The sequence below is a fragment of the Salvelinus fontinalis genome, chromosome 17 (genome assembly GCF_029448725.1).
Source record: "Salvelinus fontinalis isolate EN_2023a chromosome 17, ASM2944872v1, whole genome shotgun sequence".
In the NCBI taxonomy this organism is placed as follows: domain Eukaryota; kingdom Metazoa; phylum Chordata; class Actinopteri; order Salmoniformes; family Salmonidae; genus Salvelinus; species Salvelinus fontinalis.
Window position 1 is genome coordinate 39,719,482 of NC_074681.1, and position 16,648 is coordinate 39,736,129.

Sequence of the window (16,648 nt, forward strand, 5' to 3'; positions counted from 1 at the left end):
CCTACTGATTCATAAAATAATACATCTAACTGGTGGAAACCATGTTATTTCTACCAAAAGTGCCAATTTAACAGACTGCAAGTCTTTTTGAAAAAATAAACAATGAATTCAGAACTTGGGCTTTTAAATATTTATTATGTGGCCGAAGAAGCCTGCTCAAAGCCAGTAGTGTCACGTTCCTGACCTATTTCTGTTAATTGTTATGTGTGTTAGTTGGTCAGGACGTGAGGTTGGGTGGGCATTCTATGTTTTCTGTTTCTGTGTTGGTTTTGGGTTGCCTGGTATGGCTCTTAATTAGAGGCAGGTGTTTGGCGTTCCTCTAATTAAGAGTCATATTTAGGTAGGCGTTGTCACAGTGTTCGTTGTGGGTGATTGTCTTCCGTATCTGTGTTATGTTTGCACCATACGGGACTGTTTGGATGTTCGTTTCGTTTTGATGTAGTCTGTTCCTGTCCGTGAGTTTTACGTTAGTTAAGTAAGTTCAAGTTCAGGTTTTCGTCTACGTCGTTTTCTTGTTTTTGTAAATTTGTAAGTGTTTGTTTTCGTGTTGCCATCGTTGTAAATAAAGAGATGGCTTATTTCCCAAATGCTGCGTATTGGTCCACTGATCCTTCTCTCCTCTCCTCATCTGAGGAAGAGGAGAACGACAGCCCTTACAGAATCACCCACCAAACTAGGACCAAGCGGCAAGGGAGTGCTCAACAGAGCAACAAGGACTCCTGGACTTGGGAGGAGATCCTGGACGGTAGAGGACCTTGGGCTCAGCCAGGGGAATATCGCCGTCCCAAGGAGGAGTTGGAAGCAGCGAAGGCTGAGAGGCGCTGGTATGAGGAGGCAGCGCGGCGACGCGGTTGGGAGCCCGTGAGTCAGACCCAAAAATTTCTTGGGGGGGGGGGGGGGGGCACACGAGGAGTGTGGCAAAGCCGGGTAGGATACCTGAGCCAACTCCCCGTGCTTACCGTGGAGGTAGAAGGCGTCGTACTGGTAAGACACCGTGTTATGCGGTAAAGCGCACGGTGTCCCCAGTACGCGTGCTCAGCCCAGTGCGGGCTATTCCACCTTGCCGCACTGGGAGGGCTAAGTTGGGCATCGAGCCGGATGTCATGAAGCCGGCCCAACGTATCTGGCCTCCAGTACGTCTCCTCGGGCCGGCGTACATGGCACCAGCCTTACAGGTGGTGTCCCCGGTTCGCCTGTATAGCCCAGTGCGGGCTATTCCACCTCGCCGCACTGGCAGGGCTACGGGGACCATCCAACCTGGTAGGGTTGGGGAGGCTCGGTGCTCAAGAGCACGTGTCCTCCTTCACGGTCCGGTAGACCCGGTGCCACCTCCATGTACCAGTCCTCCGGTGGCAGCCCCCCGTACCAGGCTGTCTCTCCGGGTTCTCTCTCCAGCTGTTTCCTCCTCTCCAGCGCAGCCAGTGCCTAGACCACGCACCAGGCTGTCTCTCCTTCTCCTCCCTGCAGAGCCGTCCTGCCATGACCAGCCAGAGCCGTCCTGCCATGACCAGCCAGAGCCGTCCTGCCATGACCAGCCAGAGCCGTCCTGCCATGACCAGCCAGAGCCGTCCTGCCATGACCAGCCAGAGCCGTCCTGCCATGACCAGCCAGAGCCGTCCTGCCATGACCAGCCAGAGTCGTCCTGCCATGACCAGCCAGAGTCGTCCTGCCATGACCAGCCAGAGCCGTCCTGCCATGACCAGCCAGAGCCGTCCTGCCATGACCTGCCAGAGCCGTCCTGTTATGACCTGCCAGAGCCGTCCTGTTATGACCTGCCAGAGCCGTCCTGTTATGACCTGCCAGAGCCGTCCTGTTATGACCTGCCAGAGCCGTCCTGTTATGACCTGCCAGAGCCGTCCTGTTATGACCTGCCAGAGCCGTCCTGTTATGACCTGCCAGAGCCGTCCTGCTATGAGCCTGCAAAGCCGTCCGTCTGCAATGAGCCTACAGAGCCGTCCGCCAGACAGGAGCCGCTAGAGCCGCCCGCCAGACAGGAGCCGCCAGAGCCGCCCGCCAGACAGGAGCCGCCAGAGCCGCCCGCCAGACAGGATCCGCCAGAGCCGCCCGTCAGACAGGATCCGCCAGAGCCGCCAACCAGACAGGATCCGCCAGAGTCGCCAACCAGACAGGATCTGCCAGAGCCGCCAGCGAGCCATGAGCAGCCAGAGCCGTCAGAGAGCCATGAGCGTCGAGAGCCGTCAGCCTGCCATGAGCGTCGAGAGCCGTCAGCCTGCCATGAGCGTCGAGAGCCGTCAGCCTGCCATGAGCGTCGAGAGCCGTCAGCCAGCCATGAGCGTCGAGAGCCGTCAGTCAGCCATGAGCTGCCCTTCAGCCAGAAACGGCTATTTACCCAGAACTGCCCCTCAGTCCAGAGCTGTCTCTCTGTCCGGAGCTGCCTTTCAGTCCGGAGTTGCCCCTCTATCATTATCTCCCTCTCTATCTTGATCTACCTCTATATTCTTATCTATCCCTCTGTCTTGATCTATCTCTCTGTCCCGGTGCTGTCCCTATTAGTGATGTTACTAAGAAGATTTTGTGGGGGTAAAAGGAGGGTGGACATTCTTAGAGGGAGATGGAAGCTAGGATGGATTATGGTGGGGTGGGGACCTCGCCCGGAGCCTGAGCCACCACCGTGGTTAGATGCCCACCCAGACCCTCCCCTAGACTTTGTGCTGGTGCGCCCGGAGTTCGCACCTTATGGGGGGGGTAATGTCACGTTCCTGACCTATTTCTGTTAATTGTTATGTGTGTTAGTTGGTCAGGACGTGAGGTTGGGTGGGCATTCTATGTTTTCTGTTTCTGTGTTGATTTTGGGTTGCCTGGTATGGCTCTTAATTAGAGGCAGGTGTTTGGCGTTCCTCTAATTAAGAGTCATATTTAGGTAGGCGTTGTCACAGTGTTCGTTGTGGGTGATTGTCTTCCGTATCTGTGTTATGTTTTCACCATACGGGACTGTTTGGATGTTCGTTTCGTTTTGATGTAGTCTGTTCCTGTCCGTGAGTTTTACGTTAGTTAAGTAAGTTCAAGTTCAGGTTTTCGTCTACGTCGTTTTCTTGTTTTTGTAAATTTGTAAGTGTTTGTTTTCGTGTTGCCATCGTTGTAAATAAAGAGATGGCTTATTTCCCAAATGCTGCGTATTGGTCCACTGATCCTTCTCTCCTCTCCTCATCTGAGGAAGAGGAGAACGACAGCCCTTACAGAATCACCCACCAAACTAGGACCAAGCGGCAAGGGAGTGCTCAACAGAGCAACAAGGACTCCTGGACTTGGGAGGAGATCCTGGACGGTAGAGGACCTTGGGCTCAGCCAGGGGAATATCGCCGTCCCAAGGAGGAGTTGGAAGCAGCGAAGGCTGAGAGGCGCTGGTATGAGGAGGCAGCGCGGCGACGCGGTTGGGAGCCCGTGAGTCAGACCCAAAAATTTCTTGGGGGGGGGGGGGGGGGGGGCACACGAGGAGTGTGGCAAAGCCGGGTAGGATACCTGAGCCAACTCCCCGTGCTTACCGTGGAGGTAGAAGGCGTCGTACTGGTAAGACACCGTGTTATGCGGTAAAGCGCACGGTGTCCCCAGTACGCGTGCTCAGCCCAGTGCGGGCTATTCCACCTTGCCGCACTGGGAGGGCTAAGTTGGGCATCGAGCCGGATGTCATGAAGCCGGCCCAACGTATCTGGCCTCCAGTACGTCTCCTCGGGCCGGCGTACATGGCACCAGCCTTACAGGTGGTGTCCCCGGTTCGCCTGTATAGCCCAGTGCGGGCTATTCCACCTCGCCGCACTGGCAGGGCTACGGGGACCATCCAACCTGGTAGGGTTGGGGAGGCTCGGTGCTCAAGAGCACGTGTCCTCCTTCACGGTCCGGTAGACCCGGTGCCACCTCCATGTACCAGTCCTCCGGTGGCAGCCCCCCGTACCAGGCTGTCTCTCCGGGTTCTCTCTCCAGCTGTTTCCTCCTCTCCAGCGCAGCCAGTGCCTAGACCACGCACCAGGCTGTCTCTCCTTCTCCTCCCTACAGAGCCGTCCTGCCATGACCAGCCAGAGCCGTCCTGCCATGACCAGCCAGAGCCGTCCTGCCATGACCAGCCAGAGCCGTCCTGCCATGACCAGCCAGAGCCGTCCTGCCATGACCAGCCAGAGCCGTCCTGCCATGACCAGCCAGAGCCGTCCTGCCATGACCAGCCAGAGCCGTCCTGCTATGACCAGCCAGAGCCGTCCTGCTATGACCTGCCAGAGCCGTCCTGCTATGACCTGCCAGAGCCGTCCTGTTATGACCTGCCAGAGCCGTCCTGTTATGACCTGCCAGAGCCGTCCTGTTATGACCTGCCAGAGCCGTCCTGTTATGACCTGCCAGAGCCGTCCTGTTATGACCTGCCAGAGCCGTCCTGTTATGACCTGCCAGAGCCGTCCTGTTATGACCTGCCAGAGCCGTCCTGCTATGAGCCTGCAAAGCCGTCCGTCTGCAATGAGCCTACAGAGCCGTCCGCCAGACAGGAGCCGCTAGAGCCGCCCGCCAGACAGGAGCCGCTAGAGCCGCCCGCCAGACAGGAGCCGCCAGAGCCGCCCGCCAGACAGGAGCCGCCAGAGCCGCCCGCCAGACAGGAGCCGCCAGAGCCGCCCGCCAGACAGGATCCGCCAGAGCCGCCCGTCAGACAGGATCCGCCAGAGCCGCCAACCAGACAGGATCCGCCAGAGTCGCCAACCAGACAGGATCTGCCAGAGCCGCCAGCGAGCCATGAGCAGCCAGAGCCGTCAGAGAGCCATGAGCGTCGAGAGCCGTCAGCCTGCCATGAGCGTCGAGAGCCGTCAGCCTGCCATGAGCGTCGAGAGCCGTCAGCCTGCCATGAGCGTCGAGAGCCGTCAGCCAGCCATGAGCGTCGAGAGCCGTCAGTCAGCCATGAGCTGCCCTTCAGCCAGAAACGGCTATTTACCCAGAACTGCCCCTCAGTCCAGAGCTGTCTCTCTGTCCGGAGCTGCCTTTCAGTCCGGAGTTGCCCCTCTATCATTATCTCCCTCTCTATCTTGATCTACCTCTATATTCTTATCTATCCCTCTGTCTTGATCTATCTCTCTGTCCCGGTGCTGTCCCTATTAGTGATGTTACTAAGAAGATTTTGTGGGGGTAAAAGGAGGGTGGACATTCTTAGAGGGAGATGGAAGCTAGGATGGATTATGGTGGGGTGGGGACCTCGCCCGGAGCCTGAGCCACCACCGTGGTTAGATGCCCACCCAGACCCTCCCCTAGACTTTGTGCTGGTGCGCCCGGAGTTCGCACCTTATGGGGGGGGTAATGTCACGTTCCTGACCTATTTCTGTTAATTGTTATGTGTGTTAGTTGGTCAGGACGTGAGGTTGGGTGGGCATTCTATGTTTTCTGTTTCTGTGTTGGTTTTGGGTTGCCTGGTATGGCTCTTAATTAGAGGCAGGTGTTTGGCGTTCCTCTAATTAAGAGTCATATTTAGGTAGGCGTTGTCACAGTGTTCGTTGTGGGTGATTGTCTTCCGTATCTGTGTTATGTTTTCACCATACGGGACTGTTTGGATGTTCGTTTCGTTTTGATGTAGTCTGTTCCTGTCCGTGAGTTTTACGTTAGTTAAGTAAGTTCAAGTTCAGGTTTTCGTCTACGTCGTTTTCTTGTTTTTGTAAATTTGTAAGTGTTTGTTTTCGTGTTGCCATCGTTGTAAATAAAGAGATGGCTTATTTCCCAAATGCTGCGTATTGGTCCACTGATCCTTCTCTCCTCTCCTCATCTGAGGAAGAGGAGAACGACAGCCCTTACAAGTAGAAAAAAAGATCTAGGGTCTAACACTGGCACAATGACATTCAGGAGAAAAACTTCAAATAAAACACACATTTAAAAAAGAAAATTGAGATAACGTCAAGATCCAACTCCACTGCCTGAAGGGGAAAATGGCCTTTTCTGAGAATAACGTAGCACATCCAACACCAAGAGGCATTAACTGCTTGAACTCTTAAAATGAAACAAGGAACTCAGAAGAAACTTTATTTTCCAGAGATAAGTGGAAGAAAATGTTACAACAAATCAACATTTTTGACCCTGTAGCATAATGGACTGAATTTCAGTCTTTTTCAAAACAACCAGTCACATAGGAATGTCTAAATTAATGCTACCATTTTTATGAACATATCAATGAAATACTTACGCCACAAAATGTTCCATCCCATTAATACCTCGATTTTACATTCCACATCTTTGCTGGAGTTCTATGAGCACGTTATACATACAGTGAAGTTGCTGCGCATGTCCTGAGTGGGTTCTAGGTGAGCTTGGCTGTACCAGCAAAAGTCTAAGTGCACAGTTGAGGAGAAAGTGAAATAAATAGCACCTGAAATAAAATCAACAAAGCCTGACTTAAGCAAAATATTGTTGTTGCCGTTAAGTGATTGAAATACAAAAGCAACCATTTTTTAGGGTTGAGTTGCATAGGCGGCTATGAGAACTGAATTCAGTTTTAAAAAGTACAAGGTCCAAGAGGTTTTTGTAGTCAGTGTTCTAACGAACTTATCAATGTCATAAAATACAACCGCAGCCCGACAGAAATGAAGGAACAAAGTCCTATTTGAGGCGTTTATAAATGTAAGGGGTAGATTGCGTATACAAAATACAGCAACGATTTATATCTTCAGAACATATAGAACACATGTAGGTACATTACACAACCTTTCAAATGTAATAACACGAAGACCTTTAGTCCAACTAAGTTACCGCTTTACACTTGAACTCACTCGTAACATTCCTTCTCACAAGCTCAGCCCTCAAAGCAAATTCAACTAGTTTTATTCATGAATCATGTGTTAGAAAAAAGTATTTGACCCCTGTAAGTAAATCGTTACACAAACTATAACACAGTGAAAATAATACGGTTCATAGTGAGATGATTTGCAGAACATGAAGCAGAGGTTAGAGCTAGAGGTCACACGCTTTCAGCTGAGAGTGAAAGGAGACAACGCGTATCACTGCCTCTGTGGATTAATACGCTCGGCTATCACGTGTTTGGGAGAATGTTTGTACAGTATAACAGGCTGAACTTGATGTGCAATCAAATCCAAATTGTAAAAGAAAAAAAATGAGCTGCGCCTCACTGGACACTGACATCAGTAAATACAAGTAGAAAAGTAAATAGACATAATAAAACTGGTTTGCAGCAGCACAAATCTCTGTTGTTGAGTCCCTCTTGAACGTCAACTACTTGCAAACAGGCACACTTTCGACATACCAGGTCAGGCGCCGAGGCGCCCAAACACCATTCAAACCCCCCTATCTAACCCTTTTACATTCTGCCTAAACTGGTCTCTCACCCCCTTCGGTTTACAAAATCTAAACAGATCTGAAACACTGAAGTCAACGAGTTACAGAAAAGAGCATATCACTGGACGAAAAGGAAAAACTAAATAGGGAAACTCAAGCTCCCTTCCTGACCGGGCAACATGGAGGCCCGTTTTCAGAAGGCGAGGGTTATAAGTGAGAATGCCTGAGAAGCCAGTGTTTGGAGGATATATTGGCACGGGTGCTAGGCCCGAGACAAAGTCAAGGGCTGGCAAACGGTGCCAATACATCCTCCTAACTCTGGCTTCGAGGGCATTATCACTTTTATACAACGGTTTAACAACATATTAAAAATTATGATTTACATATTTTCATTAACGTTACTTTTATGAATTTATTCATACCATTTCATCCTTCCACAAGATATAGCCTCGACACAAATCTAGGGTTGCTACCCAAGCCGGCTGGTCATCCATTCTATCGGTTTGGTTGGCAGTCATTACATTTTTTTTTGTTCTGCATCTATGGACACGACCCAGTCGTTCGTTCTAAATGTTTTATTACCATACTGGCTGGTAACATCCTTATCCCTTGCTTGATTTCTAGCCAACTATGGTTAACTTACAGTCACGCCAAACAGTGCAGCCAGAATAACAAAGTAGCTGCATTGGCGTTTGTTTAAGCAGCTTTCTAGTGATGTTTATTTGCATACATCCATAACAATCAGCTAAGGATGCACGATTTCAACTGGCGTTGAACATGTGCTCTCGTCAGGACACTGTTGTTCAGAGGAGCTAGCCAACAACACAGCTAACACAATAACTTCAAACTGAAGCGGAGAAGACTGCAAACTAGCTGCACTTGGTTTAATTTCACCTGTTTTCTATTGATATTTCTTGTATGTATCCATAAAAATTATGCGGATTTATGATTTCGACCGACTGAGAAAAGCTGCCTGCCTGTCTCATCCCGATTCTTGACACGTTCATTACTATGCGACAGCTGGTGACCGAATTTGAATATTGAAACCATGTTGCAAATGTCAGAGACAGACAGCAAGGTTTATACAAATCTTCGCTGTTGAAAACTAAACATTAGTCTAAAAGAAAAGTTAGATAATATCTAGATGCTTTTTTATAGTGGAGACAAAGTTTATAAATTGCTTGGCTGGGCTGAAGAGACAGTGGATTGCGCAGTCAGATGGAACTGAGTAAATAGGCATTTTAACGTCATAGATTTAGTCAGTGGTAACTTGCAGAATAGACACTGGCTGGAATGCAGTTTTAACCAATCAGCATTCAGGATTATACCCGCTCGTTGTATAATGCTTTATAAGCGCTGTGTAAACACATAATAAACTAATAAACTAAGCGCTGCGAGACGTTCAGGAGGCAGTGACACCCTCCCATTCTACCAGGTACTGGACCTTGCCGTCCAGGGTGACGCGGCGGGCCAGGACGCGGTACTTCTCCCCACACTCCAGACGGCCTGCCGCCCCAAAGTAGCTGCTGATTGAGCTCTTGAGGTGGGACAGCTGGCCGCCTGGGACCAGGCCGTGCACTATATCCGTGGAGTGGAGCCCCGGCAAGGTGTTTTGGGGCTCTGGGGCATGGGGGCCTGGGTGTTGAGGGGGAATCTCATGATTGGGGGGCTGCAGGGGAACCCGTCGTGGCCGGCCCCGTCTTCTCTTCAGGGGGGGCTTGGCAATGGGCCAGTGGCGGCCCGTGCGCGTCTTACTGGAGATAGACAGGCTGGGGTGGAATAGAGGAGGGAGAGAGATTAGAAAAACACTTAGAGGTACTCCCAATTATCTAGCATACAATGACTACAATACAACGGTACAATGACTTTCCATGTGAATGTGTGAGAGCCTGAGTGTGAATCTGATAATGCAGAATGTACCTGGACTGTCTGGAGAGGATAGTTGAGGTAGTTTCAGTGGTGCTAACGGCACCGACGGAGTCCACGTCTGAGGTACTGGAGGATGGCAGAGATCTGTCGCTCCTGCTGCTGGGAGTAAAGGGGACACTGGTAACAACACCATTCAACAGTTTTCACAAATTGAGCAACTGTTCTCACAAATGAATTTGGGGGGGATAACTGACCTAGAGGTTAAGAGATCCAACGAGTGGGAATCAAGTGATTGTGGTGGCATCACATCCTTCAGGGGGGACAAAAAGACATGACATCTCAATATATAAACAACATGCCTCAAATGTTTTAAGTTTGGGTAAAGGTGTTACCTGCGCCAAGAGTTCACTGGAGCGCCTTAGCTTGGCCAGGGTCTCCAGCGAGTGACCTCCCTGCTTCTTCCTCTTTTTGGCTTTCTTCACCACGCCATTGGTTAATTCACTAGAACAAGATTCAAAATCGTCAAACTGAGTCATCAGTTTCCCTTTCTGCTACTTTAAAACCTGTGGACACCCAAACAATACCCCCCCCCCCCCCCAAAAAAAAGCCTTACCAGGATATATAGCATGCAAAAGTGTCGATTTTTCTAATGAGTTTCTCATTAGAAAGTCTCACCTGGTGTTGGTCAGCGGTTGGATAGCCTTCCTGCCTTTGATTTTGATCTCATTGGAGGCCCTCTCTGGCTCCCCTCTGTCGGCCAGCACCTCAGAGCTCTGGGGACCCGGAGGAAAACGGATCCTCAGCCCAAAGAGGTGCTTCTTCTTCTTAATCTCCTTCCCCGACATGAACCTGGGAGAGGGAGAGAGAGAGCAGGATGGAGAAGTGGAGGACATGAATGAGAGAGGAAGGGAGAGGGGATGGACTGTACATGAGAATAGTTATGCTGACATGATTGGAACAATCATGAAGTCATTGGGAGTGTGTAACTCACATGCTGTGATTGCTATTCAGTGCTTCCAGAATACTTTCATATCGGCCCGACTGAGGAGTAGCTGAAAGCTGGAGTTGGAAAAAGGCAATCGTAAGATTCATTTGAGGTTGGAATTTCATATATTGCTGTGTCAAATAAAATATGCTGAACAAAAATAAACACAACATGCAACATTTTCAAAGATGTTACTGAGTTACAGTTCATATAAAGAAATCAGTCAATTGAAATAAATGCATTAGGCCCTAATCTATGGATTTCACATGACTTGGCAGGGGCGCAGCCATGGGTGGGCCCGGGAGGGCATAGGCGCCACTCACTGGGGAGCCAGGCCCAGACAAAGCCCAGACAGTCAGAATGCGTTTTTCACCCACAAAAAGACTTTATTACAGACAGAAATACTCAATTAAAAGAGAAATAAGCTTTTGTGAGTATGGAACATTTATGGGATATTTTATTTCAGCTCATGAAACATGGGACCATCACTTTACATGTTGAATTTATATTTCTGTTCAGTGTAGAAAAAAAATAAGAAGATATTTGAGAAGTTCTATAAATGAATGTTTCTCCAACTGCGTCAAGGTTTGTCCTACCTCCCGGAGCTGTAGTTGATCCCAGTTGTCGTTGATGTAAGTCATCAGCTCCAGCTCGGAATCAAAGTACTTCTTCTTGTGAATCACACTCAGATTGTAGAGGCTCAGGTGTGCAACGTCCACCCTGTTGGAGAGAAACAAGGAAGGAAGCTCAAAACGGTCCAAATTCAATATGATTCGTGTGCAATAGAATTTAATTGCTCCATTTTTTCTAGAGGGAACTTCTGTTTCATCAAACAATCCATACACTGAACTGATGCAGTGTCTTTGGGTTATCTTGCTTGTTCCAATACAGGAAATAATAAATAAATTGAATAACATCAATCCATTGCGTACACAAATCTCTTCTACGCGAGTTCCACTCACCATCTAAGAGGCAGTCGTTTGAGGTACTCCGGTCCACTATTGCAAACTGAACAAATAAATAGATAGAACCTGGTGAGAAAGAAGCACAAGCGCTTGTTTATTTTCTGGCACCGCATTGGTAGCCAGCACATGGTTCCTGAAAGATGATGTATCGTGAGGATTTAAAAAAGGGGGGGGGGGGCTGTTTCGTACCTGTCTCCATAGAGCATGGGCGTCTTAAAACACTGGATACACGCCTCATGGAACCACTGCTTACACCTGTTGCACTGCAGCATCTTCAGGTACCAGCTAAAGGGAGAGAGGGGAGAAGGGTTAAAACAGAGGGTGTATGGGAGTGGTGTGTGTGTGTGTGTTACTCACTCTCCAGGTCCTCCACAGTAGCAGTAGCATTGCTGGATGTTGGTTTTGTGGCCCTGGTCCCACACCAGGTACTCCAGGGCATAAGGCAAAGAGTGGTTCATCTCCTGCTGGGCTCTGGGACTCTTTAGCGTGCCCTCCTGTCAGAGAACATACACACACCCGACAGTGAGCTCAATTGGTTGGAGCGTCCCTCTTACCATTTATTACAACCTTTTCACACAGCGGTTCTGAGTCCGTGTAAGGTCAAGTAATGTGAATGCGTGTGCTCACTTTCCGGTGTTGTCATATTGCATTATGTTGTATTGCATTATAGTGTGTTGGTTTGTGTACCTTGCATGCTGAACTCACAAAATGAATTTCCAAGGAAATATAAGTTATTGTATAGTTATCGTACATTTGTTGTTGTGGCCAACACACACTCCCCACAGAGCCACTTCTCGTCGGTGTCGATCAGACTGGAGTCGATGATGGGGGAGTGGCAGAGCTGGTGATATCCTGAAAAGGGAAAGATGGATCACAGTTAAGAGAATTACTATTGTATCGATGTGTGTTTCCAGAGGTGGGACCTCTAATGACCAGATAAACATGGACTCCTTAACTTGGATATGAACCAGCAAACATTTGGACCCAGGTGAAATTTCCGAACCTGGTCAGGTTAAAGGAAGGAAGGGGTTAGGATGGTGATTGTGCCCTAACCTTGTCCACACTTGTCGCAGATGACAATCTCGTTTGGCTCCTCGGAGCACTCGTCCTGGCATATTGTGCAGACCATGTCCTCCCCTCCCTCGTCCCCTGAAAACAGACAGGACAGGTCACTCCTCTAGATAACCACACACCCGCCCTTTAATTCATAAAAGGGAACAACCAGGCAACCAGCATCACACAGCAAAGAAAAGAGAGAACATTTCAAGAAAGAGAGAGCTTCAGGGAGGAGATTGAAGAGATAGAATGAACAATAGCGAGAGCTCAATAATGCAGAACAGTTCACGCTTGTGCTTTGTAACTGACCAACAAAAAAAAAAGAAAGAGAGAGACCGAGGTGGGAAATCCCCATTTTACTAATGTGATGTGCACACAGGCTATATGGGGTCATATCTCCACAAACACATCCCCATTTGCTTCCAATCCAACATAAATCGAATAAGCTGTTGCTTTCACCCAAAGTCGACAAATTAAAATATGTCATTCATATCCAGCCCAAACAGGGAAGGGACCTTTTTTTTTTTTTTTAGCAAAAACTGCAACCTTGTGGAGTAAAATGACATACGATAAAACACCAGTGAAAATAAATTTTTAGGGCCCTATAAAATCATTTTTGTTATTGTTGTTGTTATTAACATTTAATTTAGAAGGTTATTGGGAAAGCCTTTCCATCTACCAGAAGACTTTTCCTTAGCATCATCGCAAATGGCTACAAACAAAACGGTAGAAGCGCGCGCCACACAAAGACAGGGAATTCTCGTTGCCTCTACAGAAATATGAATCACGGATGCCTTCTGTTCATGTCTTATGATAAACTTGGGCAAATTATTACATGTTCAATACATTTGATTGATTCCCTACATCTTTTGAATATAGTTGAATTCCGTTTTAATGTCTGGATTCTATAGGGCCCTAATCTTTACTACTTAGAGGGACTTCAGTTGAGGGGCCTAACTTCATAAGAATTCATACTCAAATACCACTGGGGGTGCCATTTGAGGTTCAACATAACACAGTCACGAGATCCCATTTCCTGCCACTTTGACCAAAAAAGATTGCCCAATTCCAGTATGTCAAACATTAGTCATGTGTCATCTAACTGAAATAGGCATGCCCGTTAAATGTCTAGGCCCCTCACTGAAGTGTAATCAATTAACATGTGAACTGAACAATGAACTGAATGAACACAGTAGTAATACAAGCTTAGGAGTACCTTCCCTATGCTTGTCTGGCGGCTCCGTGGGGAACTTACGTTTGGCGTGAGCCCAGAATCTTTGTGGTTTGTTGACTGTCAGGGACAAATTACAAAAGATAAACCCGGGCTGAACGGAGGAGATAGGAGGAAGAAAACTCAACCAAGGATATCAACCCAACTGGAGATAGAATGAATGAGGGCAAGCCAAACGGCATTAATGAACACATGTTTAACTGAAAACTGTACAGCCTGGAAAATAAATACACGTTCTAAAAGCTAAATTCGAAGGATTCTGCCCATCGTGTATTGGTAATATCTGTGGAGAAAATAGAAAGACATGTATTTTTCTTAGCAGATAACTTTTTTATTATTATTTCGAGTGTAATAAAAGCATATTACACAGATGGCAAATATGCATCAAGTTGCACGGTCAACATATCAAGCAAGCATAAAACTGTTCATCCCATGGACTATCGAAAATATGACTGGAACTTGACATGGCACCATGTCTTGGGCAGGAGAACTACTTGCCTGTCTGAATGTCCTTCCACAGAACCCAGGACTTCGAACGATCTTCAAAGACAACAAAACAGCGCTGCTTCCCCTTATTTATCTGAGGGAGGGATCATTTTTTAGTATATGATCCTTTACTGCAAAATGACATAAGATACGGCTGAAATGGCATTTTATAGAACATGTGAACAATAACATCAAATAGAAACGTTCCACCTATTAGCAACAGATGCTTACCTTAGTGATAATCCCCAAATAAAACAGGCCATCTGACCATCGGGCTAGGACCTCTTGTCCCTCTTTAAACTTGTCGCCGAGGTTGGTGTCCATGTTCCCTCCATGTCCATCCTCGGCAGGTTCGACGCTGGTCAGGGACACTGGCGTCTTGTGCTGCCGATGGGAATTTGCTTTCCGCTGGTGGACCGGCAAATGCTCTAATGCTGTTGAGTCTCTGTCATATTGGAAGAGAGAGGTGAATTAGCCTAATTCCTACAAAAAAAATAGGTGTCACTGTCAAGCATTGTCATTGTATTAAAGCTACAGGCGAGTGGAGTCTCACCATGAGAGCATCTCTGACATTGCCAAAATATTCAAGGGAGACACAGAATAAAGGAGGATTATTTCAACAGAAACACTGGAAAGCCTAAATCACATATTTTTGAGAAACTGTTGCAGAATAGAATAGCTGCATAGAATTTGACAGGCTGTCAACTCAGCTGCCAAGTAACTCATCATACTAACTGTTAGTCTGATTAATAAGGCTGTAATACACAATTGATCGCTATTTACAGCCTGAAAGTAATACCTGCAAAATCATGTAAATGTTCCTTATAAGCTAGATGGTTGAATAAATTACATTTAAAAGCTGCAATATGTAACTTTTTGGGAAACCCAACCAAATGCACATAGAAATATGAGTTAAATATCTGTCATTCTCATTGAATGCAAGTCTAAGAAGCGGTGGATATTGTAATGAAACAGGCAGGGAGCAGGTCTCGAACCCTCGACCTTCAGCTCGAAGTCCAGCGCGCTATCGACTGTGCCCCAAAAGCATGCTCATGCAGCAGAGTCGATATCCGCGCTAATAAACCCAGGGTCGTTACAATATGTTCTACTGCTATGCATTTCGTTCTTACGTTTAGTTTTAGTCTTTTACTTTAGTTTGTGTACATCAACTTAAAACAAGCTGAAAATACAATATTTTGGGTTATTGAAAATATAATTTTTTTCACAGAGGGGTTTAGATGGTACAATGGTTTTCTATACATTGCTTTTTTTTGTCACATACTGAAATTAGGCGAACTATTAGAATTTTAGCAACCAGGAAATGGAGAAGCGATTCCTGCATATTGCACCTTTAAACTTACTCTACCGGTTGTCTGTGCAGTTTGTCATTCAGCTGCTCGAAATTTGAGACAAATATCCACTGGAAAGTATTGTTTGCCCTACTTTTTAGCTAGCCAGTCGGTAGGTATGTGGTTCAGTTTGGTACCCCGAGGTAAAACTCGTTTTATACTGGATATTCGGTTCTCTCGTCAATAGATATTGAACCAAGCATGACAAGATTAACATTTTAAATCACACAAAACAAGTGTCAATTGTTCTGCATCCTCCCCTGATTCAGAATATAGAATGTATTGTTGAAGAGGAAACCGCACAGACAACCAGTCTAGTAACTTTAAAATGTAATTGTATTCAATATTCTGGCTTGTAAAGAACATTTACACGATTTTTCAGGTATTAGTTTCAGGCTGTATATACCAATTAATTGTGTATAATAGCCTGATTAATCAGACTAACAAGTTGTGAGAAAAATGTACTGAGTCTTGGTGCATGATGCCCTTCAATAAAAAGCATTAATTGGTTTTAAAATGGGGTGTTCGAATCGAACCCTATCCCTCTGTGCACCGTCACCGTTTCCTTTTGTTCGTGGGCTAGCTGTCAGGACATTGCATCCAGGATGAAATAATGAATGAATACATTTACCTGCACATACGTTCTCAGTTCAACGAGTAAGTTTGATGCAGCATGCATGCAATTAGTCTTATTGGTTGTCTAGGCTAAAAACAAGTGACAGACAGGTCTCGAGCTATCACAGACGGAATGATTCTGGAGCGCACCCACACCCCCAATATAAAAACATCGTAATGTTGATAAGGTACCTCATTCGGTCAGTTCGGAGGGTCAAAATGCCACATATATTGAAATACTTGGTCGTAATCGGTGTTTGGCCTCGTTTCCGAGTAGCGGTAAATCTCTTTAAAATGCACCTCTCTTAATATGACACACTACCAAGGTTTTTTAGAAAATAACAAACGGGTCATTTTCCCCTAATACATTCGCCATTTTGGTTTCCCGCTGATCTGGGAGTGCATTGTGGGAGTCGTTCGCTCCACCAGCCACTAACCACTTTTTTTTCATACATTTGAAAATGTAGGCAGGACTCTTTTTCCTCCACGACCCACTTGAACCTTTTTTTATGATTTAGACTAGAGTCGGAGGACCAATCCAATGTTTATTATCTACATTCATTTTATAGTCTCACCTTGACTGCATATCCAGGTCGTGAGCCCACAACTTCATTCTAATGTGCATAGTGCACATGCAACCTACTTTTCTGGAATTTGGGGGGGGGGGGGGAGTTATGGGAAATGTAGAGCTGTAGTAGACTAGCCTATCATTATTATTATTAATAATACGGTTGATTCATCCATATCTTTGATGGGAATTAAAAAATAATATTACTTCCCATCAAAGATATGGATGCATCAACCGTCCACTTGTCGGCGCTTGAGAACC

The 16,648-nt window shown here is 46.9% G+C and overlaps 1 protein-coding gene across 5 annotated transcripts; it reads right to left on the reverse strand.

Moving 5' to 3' along the window:
* Nucleotides 1–5,981: 5,981 nt before the first annotated feature.
* On the reverse strand, nucleotides 5,982–16,235 carry mtf2 (metal response element binding transcription factor 2). Of its 5 annotated transcripts, none has more exons than XM_055867437.1 (16): nucleotides 16,012–16,235; nucleotides 14,087–14,300; nucleotides 13,868–13,949; nucleotides 13,355–13,429; nucleotides 12,136–12,231; nucleotides 11,834–11,934; nucleotides 11,440–11,576; nucleotides 11,272–11,367; nucleotides 11,080–11,148; nucleotides 10,714–10,837; nucleotides 10,124–10,191; nucleotides 9,808–9,981; nucleotides 9,525–9,633; nucleotides 9,387–9,442; nucleotides 9,184–9,291; nucleotides 5,982–9,032 (listed from the first exon to the last, which is right to left on the reverse strand). In XM_055867437.1, the coding sequence occupies exons 1-16, from the start codon at nucleotides 16,014–16,016 to the stop codon at nucleotides 8,666–8,668; spliced, it is 1,881 nt and encodes a 626-aa protein (XP_055723412.1). In that variant the 5' UTR covers nucleotides 16,017–16,235; the 3' UTR covers nucleotides 5,982–8,665. The 5 variants fall into 5 exon arrangements, with proteins under 5 accessions (XP_055723412.1, XP_055723410.1, XP_055723408.1 ...); XM_055867435.1 differs by lacking the exon at nucleotides 13,355–13,429 and adding an exon at nucleotides 14,409–14,421 and having other exon boundaries at nucleotides 16,012–16,234; XM_055867433.1 differs by lacking the exon at nucleotides 13,355–13,429.
* Nucleotides 16,236–16,648: the final 413 nt, after the last annotated feature.